This window comes from Canis aureus, chromosome 8, assembly GCF_053574225.1.
Source record: "Canis aureus isolate CA01 chromosome 8, VMU_Caureus_v.1.0, whole genome shotgun sequence".
In the NCBI taxonomy this organism is placed as follows: Eukaryota; Metazoa; Chordata; class Mammalia; order Carnivora; family Canidae; genus Canis; species Canis aureus.
Window position 1 is genome coordinate 35,021,104 of NC_135618.1, and position 16,814 is coordinate 35,037,917.

Below are 16,814 nucleotides of genomic sequence, written 5' to 3' on the forward strand. Positions count from 1 at the left end.
GTGAGATTTCTGTCGAGCAAAGGGAGTAACATTAACCATTTCTGGCAGAGAGATGCAGCCACCAAGTTCATGGGACTAGAAACAGGCCTGCTCTCTCTCCAGGTTCCAGTGCTTACCACACAGTTTTGTTAATGGATTTTAAGACGATTGAGCAGGTTACAGTTACTTGAGTTTTTCCCAGGTTTCTCAGATGTGTTACTCAACTGTGGCATCATCCAGGTTATGATACTTCCCAAATTCAGTCCCAGAAGGTAATTTCCCTTGTCACCAAATCCTGGGGGAACCCCATTGTCACCAATATTTGCCAACTAAATTTGGGACTCTAAAGCTGTAAGATTTCACAACTTCATGAGATCCTTTAGCTCTGACTGTTGAGCTGTGATGGGGGAACGGGTGTTGTTCTTAATTATGTGCGTATCTTTGATATATTCTTGGATTGTTTATTCTTCAGGCAGATTTCGGGCAGACAACTTGAACAAGCTGAAGAACCTATGCAGCAAGACAATTGGAGAGAAAATGAAGGTAAGAGAACTAGGTAACAGCCTTGAGAGCTTGAGCCAGAGGTATTTCATCTTACTCTTAGTTAATACTCACATAGTTTCTGACCTAGTGTGTAACTAATTCTGTGAGACACTGAATTTCTTCCCAAAGGGGCAGATCTTTAAAAAGAAAGGTAGTGGGCAAGGGAACTAAGAAGTACTTTCAGGGATCGGGGAGTCCATCTTCTGTCTTTGGATAAGTCTTAGTGCCTTGGGGTTGTTGTAACAGAATACCATAGACTGGGCGGCATATAAACAAGAGCAGTTTATTTCTCACCGTTCAGAAGACTGAGAAGTCCAAAATCAAGGCGCTGACAGATTTCGTGTTGGTGAAGACCCACTTCCTGGTTCATAGACAGCTGCCTTCTCATTGTGTCCTTACATGGTAGAAGGGAGCTCTCTGGAGTCTCTTATAAGGGCACTAATACCATTTATGAAGGCTCTGTCCTCATGACTTCATCTCCTCTGAAAGACCCCACCTCCAACCGCCAGCACATTGGGGATTAGGTTTCAACATGTAAGTTTGGGGGGCACAGAGTCTGTATGTAGCCAGGTAAGATTCTTGCCACATTGCTCATTCGTTGCCTGTTTTGTTTTTATAATAAATATAAATTCCACCAGCAATCTTATTCAATTATTCCTTTTTTTTTTTCTTATCCAATTACTCCTTAAGTGTAATCTACAGTGCCAGAAAGGTTTTCTTAGGGCGGACTTGAGATTTCTGTCTCACTGTAGTCATGCTCTTTAGAAAGAGCACATATAAGGAGTCCAAATCCTGGATTGTTGGTTGTGTGACTTTAGTCAAGTTAACCTCTGAGCTTCAGTTTTCTCATCTGTGAAATGACAATACTAACAGTTACCCATAGAACAGAATTGTGAGAACGAAATTTTTTAAATGTGGAGAACCTGGCACAATGCCTAGAACATTGTAGTTATTCTGCAATTGCAAGTAACAGCGGAGGGCAAGTAGTTTCTGGCCTTCATCCAAAAAATCCTTCCTGTGCTTGAAGAATATTAAGTTTTAGTTTGGCCTTGCTTTGGTATCCAGAATAGTTTATGCTTTTAATCTTTCTTCAAAAACATCCTCTTAGCCCCTTAGTCATTTTTTAAAAAAACATATTAACTGCTCCCTCAAACCTGTCTCATTTTTAAGTTGTAAACCTCTAAACTAAACCACAAAATCATAAAATTTTGGAACCTGAACCAGTAAAGAGTATAATAGAAAGACTCCCTCCGGATTCTAGTACCTTACACTTCACAGATAGTCTGAATCCTTCTCTTTAACGGTATTTTGTTACACTTTCAGCTTGTGATTGGCTGTGGAAATTGATACCAATAATCATACAGTTTTCTTCCTTTGGGACTCAAGATGCTTAATATTTGCATGTCAAAGTCCCCATAATTATGTTAATTCCAGCGTGCACTCCTGCCTGTATATTCTTTGGAGCACATATATAGATAATGCCAGCCTAGCATTTTCCTAGCAAGAAGATGGGAGTGTTTTCATTTGCAATAGCGTTCTTATATCCCTTCATTGTAGCTCCACAACCAGTGTTAACTTACTGTCTACTAAGTTACTCCCTTACTATGCATTAGAATGGTTTTAGGGGCAGCCCGGTGGCCTTCAGCCCAGGGCGTGATCCTGGAGACCCGGGATCGAGTCCCATGTCAGGCTCCCTGCATGGAGCCTGCTTCTCCCTCTGCCTGTGTCTCTGCCTCTCTCTCTCTCTCTCTGTGTTTGTCATAATAAATAAAATATTTAACTAGAATGATTTTAGCAGTGCTTTCATTTGTATAGCACTTGAAAGTATTAAAAACTCTTCTGCTTACATCTCATTTCGGTAGTTTGTTTTTTTTTTTTAAGATTTTATTTATTTATTTATTCATGAGAGACACACACACACACAGAGAGAGAGAGAGGTAGAGACATAGGCAGAGGGAGAAGCAGACTCCATGCAGGGAGCCGACGTGGGACTCAATCCCAGGTCTCCAGGATCACACCCTCGGCTGAAGGCGTGCTAAACCACTGAGCCACCCAGGCTGCCCTATTTTAGTGGTTTTGATCTTTGCTGCAAACCTGGAATATGGACAGTACATTTGTCAACCTTATTAAAAGGGCAAGAGAATAGGCTTAGGAAATTAAGGGTCTTGCCTAAAATCACATAAATTAGTTGTAGAGTCAGAACTTGAACTCAGGAACTTGAATTTGCTGCCCTGAGGGATTATCAGATAACAGAGGGGCCTCAGCTCTCTTGGCTACTAAATGGAAAATCTTGAGATTTAGGCCATTTATTTCAACCTCAGTTGTCTCTGCTTATTCTTAACAAGACTCATTCTGAGATTTTCAGACTTTTGCAGTTTTTAAAGATGATTTTGCTTGAGTCACTGAAGGATGTAAGTTTGTTATGGTTAGCATCCTGACTTCTCACTTTAGTATATGAGAGTGTATAATAAATCTAAAGAATTTCTATGCTTTACCCTCAGAAGATTTAGTTCTTTATAAGACTCAGCTTTGTGCAGTGGTATATGAGGTTGTATAAATATAATTGCCTATTGTTAAATGTATGGAATTAAAAAAAAATCTTTAGGACATTGCACGTGATTTAGTCTTGCAAAGCAGACCCTGAACTTCCTCAACTTGTTTTTATGCAAGTTTTGCTGAGGTCTTACATATCTTGTTATTATAGCCTTTGATAATTTTCTTTAATTCCTTTTAATTTGGGAAGAATCTGACTCTTAAAATTATCTTCTTCACGGCTCTGGGCAAGGATTGGAAATGATTTGACAAAATATCATAAAGAAGGAGAAGAGAAACCAGAGAGGAGAAAATCTAGCCCTGGGTATGTTCTATGGTTTTGCCAAGTTGCATTGATTGCTCTAAAGTTAGTTCCAGATTGTGACTTTTTTCCTCAAAATTTTTGTGTTCCTTAGCGTCCTAATATTCTATTATCCTATCCATTTTTTCCTGTTAGCCTCAGTGCTGGAATTGTTCTTAGTGTGTGGACAAGGTTTCATAAATTCACACCCAGGCACTTGCCCCAGAGCTGGACAGTAGTGTGAACCTTTTCACACATTCTTGGTGCCCATAACTACTCTATGTCCAGGGCAGTCATTCTTCTTACGTTCCTATTGATGTCAGCTTTCTGACCTCGCTGGATTAATTGATCTGTCCAGGATAAAAAAAGCTAGAAAGTAGCAGGATAAGGACTCGAAACTTTCTTGCTTCCAATTTACTAATTTTTTTCTCTCACGTGTTGTAGCCTTCAGATATATAGCAAGTTCTGAGGTTTGTTTATATATTAATCTGGGGTGTACTTATAAAACTATGTCAGAAATTTTCTTTTATTTAGTAGTATTGTTTTGTTTCCCCTTGCAGAAAAAAGAGCCAGTGGGAGATGAGTCCATTCCAGAAGATGCATTAAATCTCGATGACCTCACTGCAGACACTTTAGCTGTAAGTTGTTATCCTTCCCTTTTCTAGGCTGGATTTCTGTTCTTCCATCGTAACTCTGTTCCTAGACAAGTGAGTGCTGACACTTGGCGCCACACAGCATTGTGGCATCCTTGAATGTGTGCAGTGGGGAAATGTCCCCCTCCACCCTCGTTGGACTCCATACTTGAGTATTTATTAGATCGAGTAGCCGGGGACGGATGAAGTGGAAAAGTCAAAAGTAGGAAGAAAAGATAAAAGGAGCCAAGCTATGTTTGGTTTATAGAAATCTGTTTTCACAAAGTCAAGGAATTTTTCAATTTATTATAATTCAGTAAATATTCACAACAGTGAACCTAGAAAAAATAATTTTCAAGTTTTTTAGTCACCAAACCCATTCTTAAAACCTATAACACAAAAGCACAGTGAGAGCATAAATACACAAAAACAAAGTTGCTGTGCCTGAAGGGCTGAGTTGGGGGTGCTGTTGCTGTCCAGCCCCACTTGCTAAGGGCTCTCCTGTCCCCAGGAAATCATAGTTTGAAACACTTGCAGGAAGGAATCCAAGGGCAGCCCTGGTGGCGTGGCGCAGCAGTTTAGCGCCGCCTGCAGCCCAGGGTGTGATCCTGGAGACCTGGGATCGAGTCCCACATCAGGCTCTCTGTATGGTGCCTGCTTCTCCCTCTGCCTGTGTCTCTGCCTCTCTCTCTCTCTCTCTCTCTCTGTCTCTATGAATAAATAAAATCCAAAAAAAAAAAAAAGGAAGGAATCCAAAATAGCTTAAGACAGGGTCTCTTACTCCTAATAAATTTATAATCTTCCTAGGGAACAATTAAATGTAGTACATAAGAGTGCTAAATCAGGAAATCAAAAAGTACAAGTTAAGGGAAAGAGCTCTTAAAAGAGCTACAGGGTTAAAACCCCTGAGATATGTAGGAATGAAAAGAATGGCCAGAATTGATCCGTCTCTGCCTTAGGTACCCCAGAAGAAAATGCCAATGCATTTGTAAGGGCAAAACTGTGTACTGGTGTATGTGTGTGTGAAATCTCAGTTCTTTGAAAGCCTTCATTACTGATTTGAAAAATGCTATCACAAGGGTTGTCATTAGAGCACAACAAGGTTAGGACAACAGAGTCTTATTCCTACTCTGTCCTCGGCTTGCTGTTGCTTAAGTCCTGGCCTGTTCATCTACAGAACCTGAAAGTCTCACAAATTAAAAAAGTCCGACTCCTCATCGATGAAGCCATCCTAAAATGTGATGCTGAGCGGATAAAGCTGGAAGCAGAGCGGTTTGAGAACCTCCGAGAGATCGGGAACCTTCTGCATCCCTCAGTGCCCATCAGCAATGATGAGGTAGGTGTGGGGTGCCACAGCAGGCTGCTGCCTAGCCGGTGCTTCTCTCTGTTGGGGAGGGAGCAGGGTGGGAGGAGGACAGGGAAATGCTGGCACTCTCTGTATAATAGGCCTTGTGTCAGAACCAGGCTCTTTGTATATTCGCTCTGCCCACCAATTGAGAATTGAAAGAGTCAGATTGTTGCCTGATTGGCAAGTAGCAGAGACGGCAGGTAGGAGGAGACTCCTGGCACAGAAATCTCGTCTAAATCCGGCTGCTGTCCTCCACTGCGTGTTGCCCGTGGTAGCAGTGAGTCCTGTGGGAGGGATCTGCTAAACCAACCTCACCCCTCACCCACACCCTGCTGAGAAGCTGCAGGTTGAAGGGAAATCTGCATGATAAAAGTTTCCTGCTGAGTGGGAGCTTCCCCGGCACAAAGCTGCTCTGAGCCCTGCCTTTGTTCCCTGACACCCCAGCCATGGCTGGGCCCATCTGTGCCTCTTTCATTCATTCCCTGGTGAACGAGCATTAAACTCATTGCAAGCTAGGGTGGGAGACTCGGGAGGTCAGGGCCCTGAGCCCGCCCTCATACGGCCCCAGGACCAATGAGAGCCTGGAAAAAAAAAAAAAATCTACATTCTCCTCTGTACCCCAGGCAATGCTGATGGGGGGTGGGGGGTCCTGTTGCTAGATTTTCAGGGAGTCATTTAAAAGGGTAAAAAAAAAAAAAGTGAGAATACAACAGATCTCTTAGAAATTCATGATTTCAGTTCCATGGCTAGAATCACTACTAAGAATTTGTAAATTATTATTTCTCTTTTGAGCACAAATGCTCTAGCAAATGCCCTTCCTTAGTATGTATACGCAATGACCAAAACCTGGTGTTTGAGTTAACCAGTAGTTCTGCAAAGCTCTAGGTTGTTCTTGGAATGGGGTTTGGAAAAGTGAGGTTGTGGAATTCAGGGATCATGCATCTTTCTCTCCTGGTCTTGTTTCCTTAGGATGCTGACAACAAAGTAGAGAGAATCTGGGGCGATTGTACAGTCAGGAAGAAGTACTCTCATGTGGACCTGGTGGTAATGGTAGATGGCTTTGAAGGTGAAAAAGGGGCCGTGGTGGCTGGAAGTCGAGGTTACTTCCTGAAGGTAAGAGTCAGGAACCTGTGGCGATGGGATTATAAAGAAAGAACTAAAAAAAATATGTGTGGAAAACATAACCTATTTAAAAAGGCCTACAAATCCGCCACTTGTTTTCAGCCTTTCTACTGCAAACGTACTGGCAATTAGGTGCACTTCTCTTAGCCAGGAGAGTGCTGCTCAGGATTCCCTAGAACAAGAGCCACTACATGACCCTCCATAATGAATATATGTTGTCCTGACTGAATCGGAACAGTCTGCCTTAGTGTAATTGGACAGTCAGACAAGTAACAAAGAATCAGGACCCACTGTGATGAGTGCTGTGGTGTGAGAGCTGTGAGCACAGGTAGGCAGAGGCAGCAAACCCAGATCAGTTGGGACAAGGGGCAAATGAATTCAGAGACTTCCCGAAAGGCATGGGAAAATAATTTTGGAGATACTGTACATATATACATATACATAAGTATGCTCTAACATATACGGAAACCCAGTGTTTTAAGAACTAGTGCAAAAAAGCTCTCCCACGCAGCCTGGGCACATAATCCTTTTTTCTTCACTTTACTTTTCCTTACAGTGTGCCTAGATGATACGCTGGACATTAGTATTAAGAAAGACTCTCTTGAGTCAGGTGTTGGGGTTCACAGTCTTTGCTGGCCTCCTGCATATCCCCAGTTGCCTCTGAGTGTAAATTTTAGCAGATGAACACGATGGCAACAGAACCCAATCACACAGTGCTTGTCTCTGCTCCTTTAGGGTGTCCTGGTGTTCCTGGAACAGGCGCTCATCCAGTACGCCCTTCGCACCTTGGGGAGTCGGGGCTACACTCCTATTTATACCCCCTTTTTCATGAGGAAGGAGGTCATGCAGGAAGTGGCACAGCTCAGCCAGTTTGACGAAGAACTTTATAAGGTGAGTAGCCTGGGGCAACACAGCAGACTGACTTAAGTTATGAAGTTTAACTTCAAGGACACAGAGCAGTGCTGCCCAGTAGAACTTCCTGCGGTGATGGAAATACTCTGTATCATGGCTGCCAAGCACTTAAAATATAGCTAGTACAACTGAGGAAGTAAAATTTTTATTTTTATTAATTCTGACTTAAATAGCCACATAAGGCTAGTGGCTACCATACTGGACAATGTAGACATAGAGCCTGTTTTGACTTTCCCAGATAATCTACATGACTTACCTAAATTGAGCATACTTTAACACCAGGGGCTTTGAAAAGAAGCATACTTTTTGAGTGCTTGGATGGAAGACTATTATAGAAGTGGCTGATCTTCCCCTATCCTCCTCCTCCTATCCCCAAACTGGAAGTTTCTAGACAGCGAGACATATTTTCCTTGGGATGGATGTGGCTTCCAGTTTGTGGCTCTTTCTCAGCCACAGACTATCTTAGGGAGAGCCAGAGGATTCACGTTGAGAGTCAGGTCATTCTGACGAGCTGGTTCCAACACCAGCTGTGGTGCCCCCAGTCTATACCTAGCACTCAGAATTTCTAGAGTGTCTCTGCTAATGGCTGCCCCTCAACAGCATAGTCCACTCTTCACTTGTCTCTCCCCTTCAAGACCATTCTGTCAGAAGGGAGTGACTTGGCTCTTATTGGCAGGAGTTAGACAATGCTCTTGGGCTCACCTGACTCACCTTTAATAGAACTTCTTCCCAAGGAGTCCTATTGATGAGTTCTAGTTATGTTTTCATTTAAGATACAGTGGGAAGCAAAATACTCTGTAAACCCTGAGCATTAGTCTAACCTTGGTATTCTCCCTCTCTTCTTCCCTTTCTTTCTATAAGATTTCATTCATTCATTCATTCATTCATTCATTCATTCATTCATTTATAGCAAGCAAGAATGCGTGACGGGAGGGCCAGTAGGGGAGAGAGAATCTCAAGCAGACTCTGCATTGAGCATGGAGACCAATGCAGGGTTGGATCCCATGACCCTGAGATCATGATCAGAGCCAAAATCAAGAGTCAGACACTTAACTGACTGAGCCACCCAGGAGTCCTTTCCTTTTCTTTTAGTGAAGAAGGGAATGTTCATGTATCGGCCAAAATCTGCCTTCTTTTCTTGTTTTCCTCATTTCAACCCCAAGACTGGATAATCACTTACAGAGCTTTAGAAAGATACCCTGCAGGGAACATCAGAGAGAAACTTGGTTTCTCATGGAGGATTATGAGAGAGACACTAGGTAGTAGGTACCTCCTATGTTTCCTGCATTTTCCATCTCTTCTCCAGATACTTCTTGGATCCATATATGGGAAGAATCACAGGTCCCCATAGTGAGAGTTTGGGCTGGCACTTCTTGCCTAATAATCTCAGCTTGTGACTTCTCTGGAGCAGTGCTGTCCAGTAGAACTCTCTACTACATTCCCAGTAATGGGAATGTTCTGTATCTACTGTCTAGTTGACAGCACCAGCCATATGTGGCTGTTAAGCACTTGAAGTGTGGCTAGTGGCTAAATTCCCCCAGTCAAGTAGCAACATAGTCTTCTAGGTCCCCAAATGCTGACCCAGAGGAAGTTTCCTCCCTTCTTTTTTTTTTTTTATTATTTTATTTATTTATTCATGAGAGACACACACAGAGAAAGGCAGATAGGGAGAAGGAGGAGAGGCAGAGGGAGAGGCAGGCTCCATGCAGGGAACCCAACTGGGACTTGATCCCAGGACTCTGGGATCACGCCCTGAGCTGAAGGCAGACACTCAAGCACTGAGCCACCCAGGTGCCCCTCTACCCTCCTTTTTTAAAAATTAAAATAATACCATATGATAAAATTTGGAAATGATGGGGGAAATCATCTTCTTTTCCATTACCTCATAGTTGTCATTTTTAATATCCCTTTGGGGGCTTTTTTTCATATATATATATCATTTTCTCGTATTTCCCTCACAATGTGTATAAATTGCCTCAGCATTATATCAGAAGCATTTTTCAGTGTTAACTCACAGTCTTCATAACCACCATTTTTTAAATGGTTACATAATATTACCTGGCCTGGATGTAGGATAGTCGACTCTTCCCTTGTTGAAATATTTAGGGGACTTCTTTTTTTGCCATCAGTAAGTAATGTTACAGTGAACTTTGTCCTGTTTATACCTTTTTTTCTTCTGTGTTACTTTCTTTAGCTGAACACCAAAGTGATTCTTCAAGGAGTGTAACCCTAGACTAACTCATAAGCACCAAGAAAGCAGAGACTATCTCCTTTTGCCCAGCATTGGCAAACTTGGCATTTAATAAATGCCTAACAAACATTTGTTGAGTGGATTAATTTTTTTTAAGGGTTTTATTTATTTATTCATGAGAGACACAGAGAGAGAGAGAGAGAGGCAGAGACATAGGCAGAGGGAGAAGCAGGCTCCCCGTAGGAAGCCCAATATGGGACTCAATCCCAGGACTCTGGGATCACGCCCTGAGCCGAAGGCAGACACTCAACCACTGAGCCACTCAGGCATCCCGAGTGGATTAATTTATACTGCTACCAGCTCAGGTTTAATTGCACTGCCATCATTGGCCACTGTACATTATTTATAAATGCTTCATTTATTAGATAACTAAAAAACTATTATTATAGTATTTTATCTCCTATTAATTTGCATTTCTCTGATCCCTAGTAGGGATCCCATTTTTGGAGTGACTCATTCCCTCCTTTGTCTTTTTAGCATCCCCTGCTCGCTTCTAGGCAGAGATTAAAGGAAATTCTTCCCATCTCATCACTGGAATCTTCCCTGTGGTTTCTTGCTCTGGCTGAGGTCCTCATCCCTCACTCTTAACTAGTAGAGGTCCCTCCTCCTACAGGTGATTGGCAAAGGCAGTGAAAAGTCTGATGACAATTCCTATGACGAGAAATACCTGATTGCCACCTCAGAGCAGCCCATTGCTGCTCTACACCGGGACGAGTGGCTCCGGCCGGAGGATTTGCCAATCAAGTATGCCGGTCTGTCCACTTGCTTTCGCCAGGAGGTGGGCTCCCATGGCCGAGACACCCGTGGCATCTTTCGAGTCCATCAGTTTGAGAAGGTGAGTGGTCAGGTTGGGGTGGGGAGTAGGACCCTTCTCAGTCTCTCCTAGGTGGTTAGAGGAGAGGCAGGCTCTGTGTTGCTCAGACCCACTCTGGTTTCCGTCTTCCCTCTTGCCGCGTACCTCTGTTTCTACCTGAGAAGCACATGCTAGAATGGCTGTGAGCACAACTCTTGAATCAGGCTGCCCGAGTCCCAGTGGCAGTTCTGCCGCTTAGCTGTGTGACCTTGAACAAGTTACTTAACCTCTCCCCACTTAGTTTCCTCCTCTACAAAAAGAGGAGGATGATAGCTCCCGCCTCATTAGGCCTGCTGTGAGGATTCAGCTAGTTGGTGGGATAAAGTACTTAGAATAGGACCTGGCGTGTATGTGGTAGGAACTCCATGGAGCTTTGTTCTTGCAGCCGCGTCCAGCACCAATCTCTGGGCCGGGGAGGGTGGGGAGCGGGCAGCCTTGCCTGACTCCCAGTGGTGTAGGAATAGGTCTTCACTGCAAGGCTATCTCCCATTTCAGCCCTTTAGTTTTTTCGCCCCATCCCATTGTCACGGTCTCCTTGGGTCCCTCTCTGCAGATTGAACAGTTTGTCTACTCATCACCACATGACAACAAGTCATGGGAGATGTTCGAAGAGATGATTACTACCGCAGAAGACTTCTACCAGTCTTTGGGGATCCCTTACCACATTGTGAATATTGTCTCAGGTATCCACTCCCTTTCCCTTGTCCCACGAACACTACCCTCATCGGGTGAGCTGCCACACAAAGAAATAGCTTGCAAATCCAATTAATTGTTCACATTAATTAAAATATCACACTCTTGCCACTTGGGAGTATTTGGTGATAAGAATATCTGGGCATGATTTCATTCCTGGGGATAGGATGAGAATTAAAGAATTCCTCAGGTTTGCTAAAGGTCAGTCTTCTTTTTTTTTTTTTTTTTTTTTAAGGTCAGTCTTCTGAAATACCATCCCTCCTTCATGAATTCTAGGGGTTTTTCCTTACAGGTTCTTTGAATCACGCTGCCAGTAAGAAGCTTGACCTGGAGGCCTGGTTTCCGGGCTCAGGAGCCTTCCGTGAGTTAGTGTCCTGTTCTAACTGCACAGACTATCAGGCTCGCCGGCTCCGAATCCGATATGGGCAAACCAAGAAGATGATGGACAAGGTAGGTGACCCCTCAGGAGATGGGAAATAGGGCCTCATGTAGAACAGGTCCATCTTATTTCTCAGTCCTTAGAGAACATTATGTCCCAGCATCATGGGAAAATCTGAACTTCTCAGTCTAGACCAAAAAGGGAATCTGAAAATGACTTCTACTGCATCAGGACTGAGTCCTTTTAGCTAGAAACCTGAATCTAGCTCTATTCTACAAGGTAATTCTAGCTCTTCTCTTTGAGGCTTTGTTTTCTCTGACTCCAGATAAAGAATAATCCCCATTTGTCTACAGAAGACAAGTTGAAGGCCCTATCTTCTCTCTCACCCAAGAAGGTCTGGGTTTGTAAGTTTATCTCTTCAAACCCAGTTTTCAGGCCCTAATCTTTTCCAAGTCAGGGACTTGAAAGGGGTTAAAAGGAGAGGCCACCATGGAAGTTTCCTCCTGCCCTCAAAGGGCCCAACTCTCCTCCGTTTGCTAGGACTTATTACTAGTCTCTCATGGAGGTATGAGGAATCTTCCTGGAATTGTGTAATAGGCAATAAATACTATACAGAATGTCAGTCTAGAGAAAGATCAATAATGCTTTGGATTTGGATAGTTACAGTTGGGGGAGTCTGGCTGAGTGGTTGGTTCCTGGTCATGAGTGAGACCAGATTGAGTTCCATGCTCCTTCTGGGGACCCTGTCTTTGCAGGTGGAGTTTGTCCATATGCTCAACGCTACAATGTGCGCCACCACTCGCACCATCTGCGCCATCCTGGAGAACTACCAGACGGAGAAGGGCATCATCGTGCCTGAGAAATTAAAGGAATTCATGCCACCAGGTAAAACTGCCTGTCCAGCCCATCTTCCTCTTCTTCTGTCTTCATAATCCTCTAAATATCGAGCCCCCTTTCAGAATATATAAACTTTTTTTGTTCAGAAACAGTCCCCAGGGACACTTGGGTGGCTCAGTGGTTGAGCGTCTGCCTTTGGGTCAAGGCGTAATCCCAGGACTCTGGGATCGAGTCCCACATCGGGCTTCCTGCATGAAGCCTGCTTCTCCCTCTGCCTATGTCTCTGTCTCTCTCTCTTGCTCTCTCTCTCTTTCCCTCTATCTCTCATGAATAAAAAAATAAAATCTTAAAAAAAAAAAAAAAAAAAAAGAAAGAAAGAAACAGTCCCCAAAACTTTCCCTGTCTTCTGGTGCTGGGCATTACAGGGGCAAAGTTGAGAAAGTAGCCACTAGAGGTATGACATCCTGTTTAAGTGCAGCTAAGATTCAGACTGTGGAAGAAAAGAATTAATGAAACCAGTTCCCATCATGGGTGCCCTTTTGTTCATAGGGATCATCGTCTCATGGAACTCTCCCCAGAAGTCTTTGGGCTTTGACTCCTGAGAAACGATAGATTATTTAGTTGGCTCTCTCCCTCCAGGTCTCCAAGAACTGATTCCCTTTGTAAAGCCTGCACCCATTGACCAGGAGCCATCAAAGAAGCAGAAGAAGCAGCATGAGGGCAGCAAAAAGAAAGGGGCATCAAGAGACGTCCCCCTAGAAAGCCAGCTGCAGAACATGGAGGTCACTGATTCCTGAACATTCCTTCCTCCCAGTTTGTCAGGCTTTCATTTCTGTCCACTGGGATCTCAGAGTCTGCCCACGGGCAGGGAAGCCAGGCACCCACTCATCACCCGCCCCATCTGACTGCATTGCTAAAAGGGGAACAGTCTGCCATGTACAACGCGATGTTCCTGTCTCCTTGCATGGGCATAGGATCCATTCTCTGATGACTCATGAAACCATGTAATAAAGCATCTCTGAGGAAGACTAGGACTCTTCCACGGTCTTCTGCCCAGGGCTCAAACCCTGTCTCTGACAGTTCTCCCTGGAACCACATTCACTTCTGCTTTTCCTCTAAAGAAGGCTATTCCATTTAGCAAGTCAGCCAGCCTTTGAGAAGGTAGGTGAAGGCAGGGGTAGATTTAGGAAAAGCTTAAGAGAATGAAAACTTTGAGTCTTAGACACACAGGCTTGCAGGACAAGGACCAGACCCTCCTCTGGAAATTCACCCCTGCATAAAAGCAGTTAGGTAGTCCAAGCTTAGAGGCAGAGCTGACATAAAAAGCCTCCTACCTAATGCTTCCATTCCCTAGGAAAGGCTCTGTGGGAAGGGCAGGAAGCTGTGGGACCCCAGATTCAGGAGCACAAGTTGGGGCCTTATTAACAGCTGCTTCTCTTGCCCAGTCATCCCCAAGTGGGAGACCAAGGCAGCGGGGCAAAGGGGAGGGAGGAAGAATATTTTCTCCCTTCTCTGGCACTGCCCCTGTTGCCCTAATGGCCAGTTCACCCTTTCCCTGGGGAGGCTGATGGTTAGGCTCTGTGTTTACTTGCTGCCTTTCATCTGCAATCTACAAACACTTTCCTTTAATAACACCTTATGTTAGTATAGTGCTTCTCTTCTAGGAGCCAAAAATACTTCCTATAGCTGATCTCTTTCTTTTATCTTTGTGACAGTCCCAGACGAGAGGGTGGTGACATGATTATACCTTTTCCGTCATGCAGAAGACAGGCTACAAGGCAGGTGAGGGAGACGAGACACCATGGCCAGGTGGGAGCCAGGAGTCCCCTCTCCTCAGCAGTGCTTAGTGCTTGTTTCTTTGGAAGATGAGGACATGGCTCCAAACTAGCCTGTCACTTAGGAGCTTTATTTCATCTCTGTTTCCTTAGTCCTTTTTAGTCTTTTTTTTTTTTTTTTTTAAGATTTTATTTATTTATTCATGAGAGACACAGAGTGAGGCAGAGACACAGGCAGAGGGAGAAGCAGGCTCCATGCAGGAAGCCTGACGTGGGACTCGATCCCGGGTCTCCAGGGTGACACCCTGGGCTGAAGGTGGCACCAAACAGCTGAGCCACCCGGGCTGCCCCTGTTTCCTTAGTCCTTAAGCAGCAACTTCCCCAGGCCCGTCAGAGCTTGGCACCCAGGAAAGCAGCTGTGTGCTTGGTCTTCAGTGGGGACTTGGGGCTGATCCTGTTAATCTTGCTACTGGAAGCCCTGTCAAACCTGGGCCACCTGAAAGGATGACCACAGGTAGGCTCAACCATACTGCCTCTACTGTAACCTGTTGCCCTCGCTCTGGGATGACAAAGCCAGGGTAAGAAGACAAAAGAATAAGTTGTTCCCATGTACTCAGAAGGACCAGAGATGCACATTCCTATAGCCTCAACTATTTGGTGTGAAGAAAGGCAGTTTATACGGTGTCCGGAGGATGGTTTGGGTCACCACCACACCCTTCTTCCAGTTTGGAAAGGCCATTGGGCTTCAGGGTTAGAAACTTTCAAGTGGCTCTAAATACCCCCAACTTGCCATAGAGGTCCCTCTGGCTGCCACCTTTGCTCCTTGCTGCTCCCTGCTGCTCCCCGCTGCTCCCCTCTTCTGCTCTTGGTGCCTGTGACCTTCCTTCCACCAGGAGGCACTGCTTTTTTCTGTGACCCTCAAAGCACCATAGGAGGGCAGAAGCTGGGGCTCTGAGCCTGTAGGGGCCTGACTTGGCTCCTGGTTCCCCCAGCACCACCACCCCACACACACACACTGGCTGAAATACCTTCTCACCTGACCAGTTTTCTGAGTCTTTGGCCCCTGGAACCTAGACTTCCCTACAGCTTGCTTGCTTATTTATTTGTTTATTTAAGATATTATTTATTTATTCATGAGAGACACACAGAGCCAGAGACACAGGCAAAGGGAGAAGCAGGCTCCATGCAGGGAGCCTGATGTGGGGCTCAATCCCGGGACTCCAGGATCACACCCTGAGCCGAAGGCAGGTCCAAACCGCTGAGCCATCCAGGGATCCCCTCCTATAGCTTTATGTAGAGAGAGCCTGTGCTGTGCTCTGTGCTGCTGGCTCTGTGCTGCTGGCAGCCCCGCTCCCGTGCCAACCCTCTCTTACCTGCCCTGTCTGCACACTCATTGTATGCAGGCCTGCGAGCCTGCCTAGTGAAAAGGAATGACTGCCCTAGGCCTGGAAAGCTGGTGTGTGGCCCAGCTGGTCTGTTAGCATAAGGTCTGTACCCCTTTCTTACTGATGGAGCCAGAGGAGGAAAAAAATCATGAAGGAAAGGATAACCCTGTGTCCGAGGTCCTTCCCTACAGCTCACATGAAAGCATGCCAGTGGGCAGGTGTGATTAGAAGTAGAGCTTACAGAAAGAATGGGACACAGTCCCTGCTCTCAAAGAACTCTTAGTCATTGGGAAAGGCATGGTTTGCCTTCCTCTTCCTCCAGAGTGAGCTAAAAACCAGACTCCTTTCCTCCCTGGAGCAGTGGGAGGGGGCTGATGCAAGCCTTGTTTAGGATGGGAAGGCCTAGACGCTGAGCACTTGGGAACAGTCCCAGATAACCTTGACTCCACCCTGGCAGTTGCCTCCACAACCCACAGCTGATGCCCTCATCCCTGGCACCCTGACCTGCCCCATCTCCAACCTCGGCTATCCAGGTTACTAGCTCAGTTAGCAAACAACCCCACAGGCCTGGTGGAGTGAGTCAGAGCCCTGGGTCCCTCACCAACCTTTAGTTCCCACACCCAGGAATTCGGGGCCCAGGAGCAGGTCTGGGTGCTTCAGGCAAGAGAGGAGGCACCTGGCCTCTCCCTCCACCTAGAGATAGAGGCAACTAGAAGTCAGTCATTCAGAAAGAAATTCTAAAGAGCCAGGCAACTGTGTGTGGACCCAGTGTGAGACCAGGGGCCTGCCTGAGAGGGAAGACCGCCCAGAGGTTCAGTTCATCAGCCACTGGGGAGCCAGATGCTGCAGTGGTGAGAAGCCACACCTGGGAACTGACACTTTCCTTGCGACTTGTCCTGCTTTTTCCTTCGCTGAAGCTTTTCCGGGTTACCCAGGGTCCTAAGAACGTCTGCTCTCCCCTCTGCCTCCCCCAAGCCTCCCACTGGGGGCCTGGGGCAGCCCTGGCTGCGCTCCCAGGATGAGTCCGACAGGCAGAGCTGGGCTGGGCCCCAGAGAACCGAGCTGCGTGTCAGAGCCTGTGCCAGAATGAGGGGCCTGCACCACTCCCCCAGTCAACTCCCAGCAAGGGGTTGCTCCAAACTCCTCCCAGATACACGCAGAAGGGGGGGTCAACCCCGCGCCCTGGGGGAGGTCCTGGGGGCAGCCACACCACTGCCTCTGACGTTGCCCTTTTAAGAGCACCCCCTCCCTGGGGGTGGGGGGGTGCCGCAG

The 16,814-nt window shown here is 45.7% G+C and overlaps 1 protein-coding gene across 2 annotated transcripts in view; it reads left to right on the top strand.

Moving 5' to 3' along the window:
* Nucleotides 1–13,410, top strand: part of SARS1 (seryl-tRNA synthetase 1) — a 20,388-nt gene extending 6,978 nt beyond the window's left edge. For both annotated transcript variants that reach the window (XM_077905744.1, XM_077905745.1), the window contains 10 exons: nucleotides 452–522; nucleotides 3,916–3,993; nucleotides 5,165–5,323; nucleotides 6,305–6,448; nucleotides 7,193–7,348; nucleotides 10,234–10,455; nucleotides 11,027–11,156; nucleotides 11,459–11,616; nucleotides 12,301–12,430; nucleotides 13,022–13,410. In XM_077905744.1, the coding sequence (XP_077761870.1) occupies nucleotides 452–522; nucleotides 3,916–3,993; nucleotides 5,165–5,323; nucleotides 6,305–6,448; nucleotides 7,193–7,348; nucleotides 10,234–10,455; nucleotides 11,027–11,156; nucleotides 11,459–11,616; nucleotides 12,301–12,430; nucleotides 13,022–13,179 (1,406 nt within the window). In that variant the 3' untranslated portion in view covers nucleotides 13,180–13,410. The remainder of the gene's footprint in view (nucleotides 1–451; nucleotides 523–3,915; nucleotides 3,994–5,164; nucleotides 5,324–6,304; nucleotides 6,449–7,192; nucleotides 7,349–10,233; nucleotides 10,456–11,026; nucleotides 11,157–11,458; nucleotides 11,617–12,300; nucleotides 12,431–13,021) is intronic.
* The last annotated feature ends 3,404 nt before the right edge of the window (nucleotides 13,411–16,814 follow it).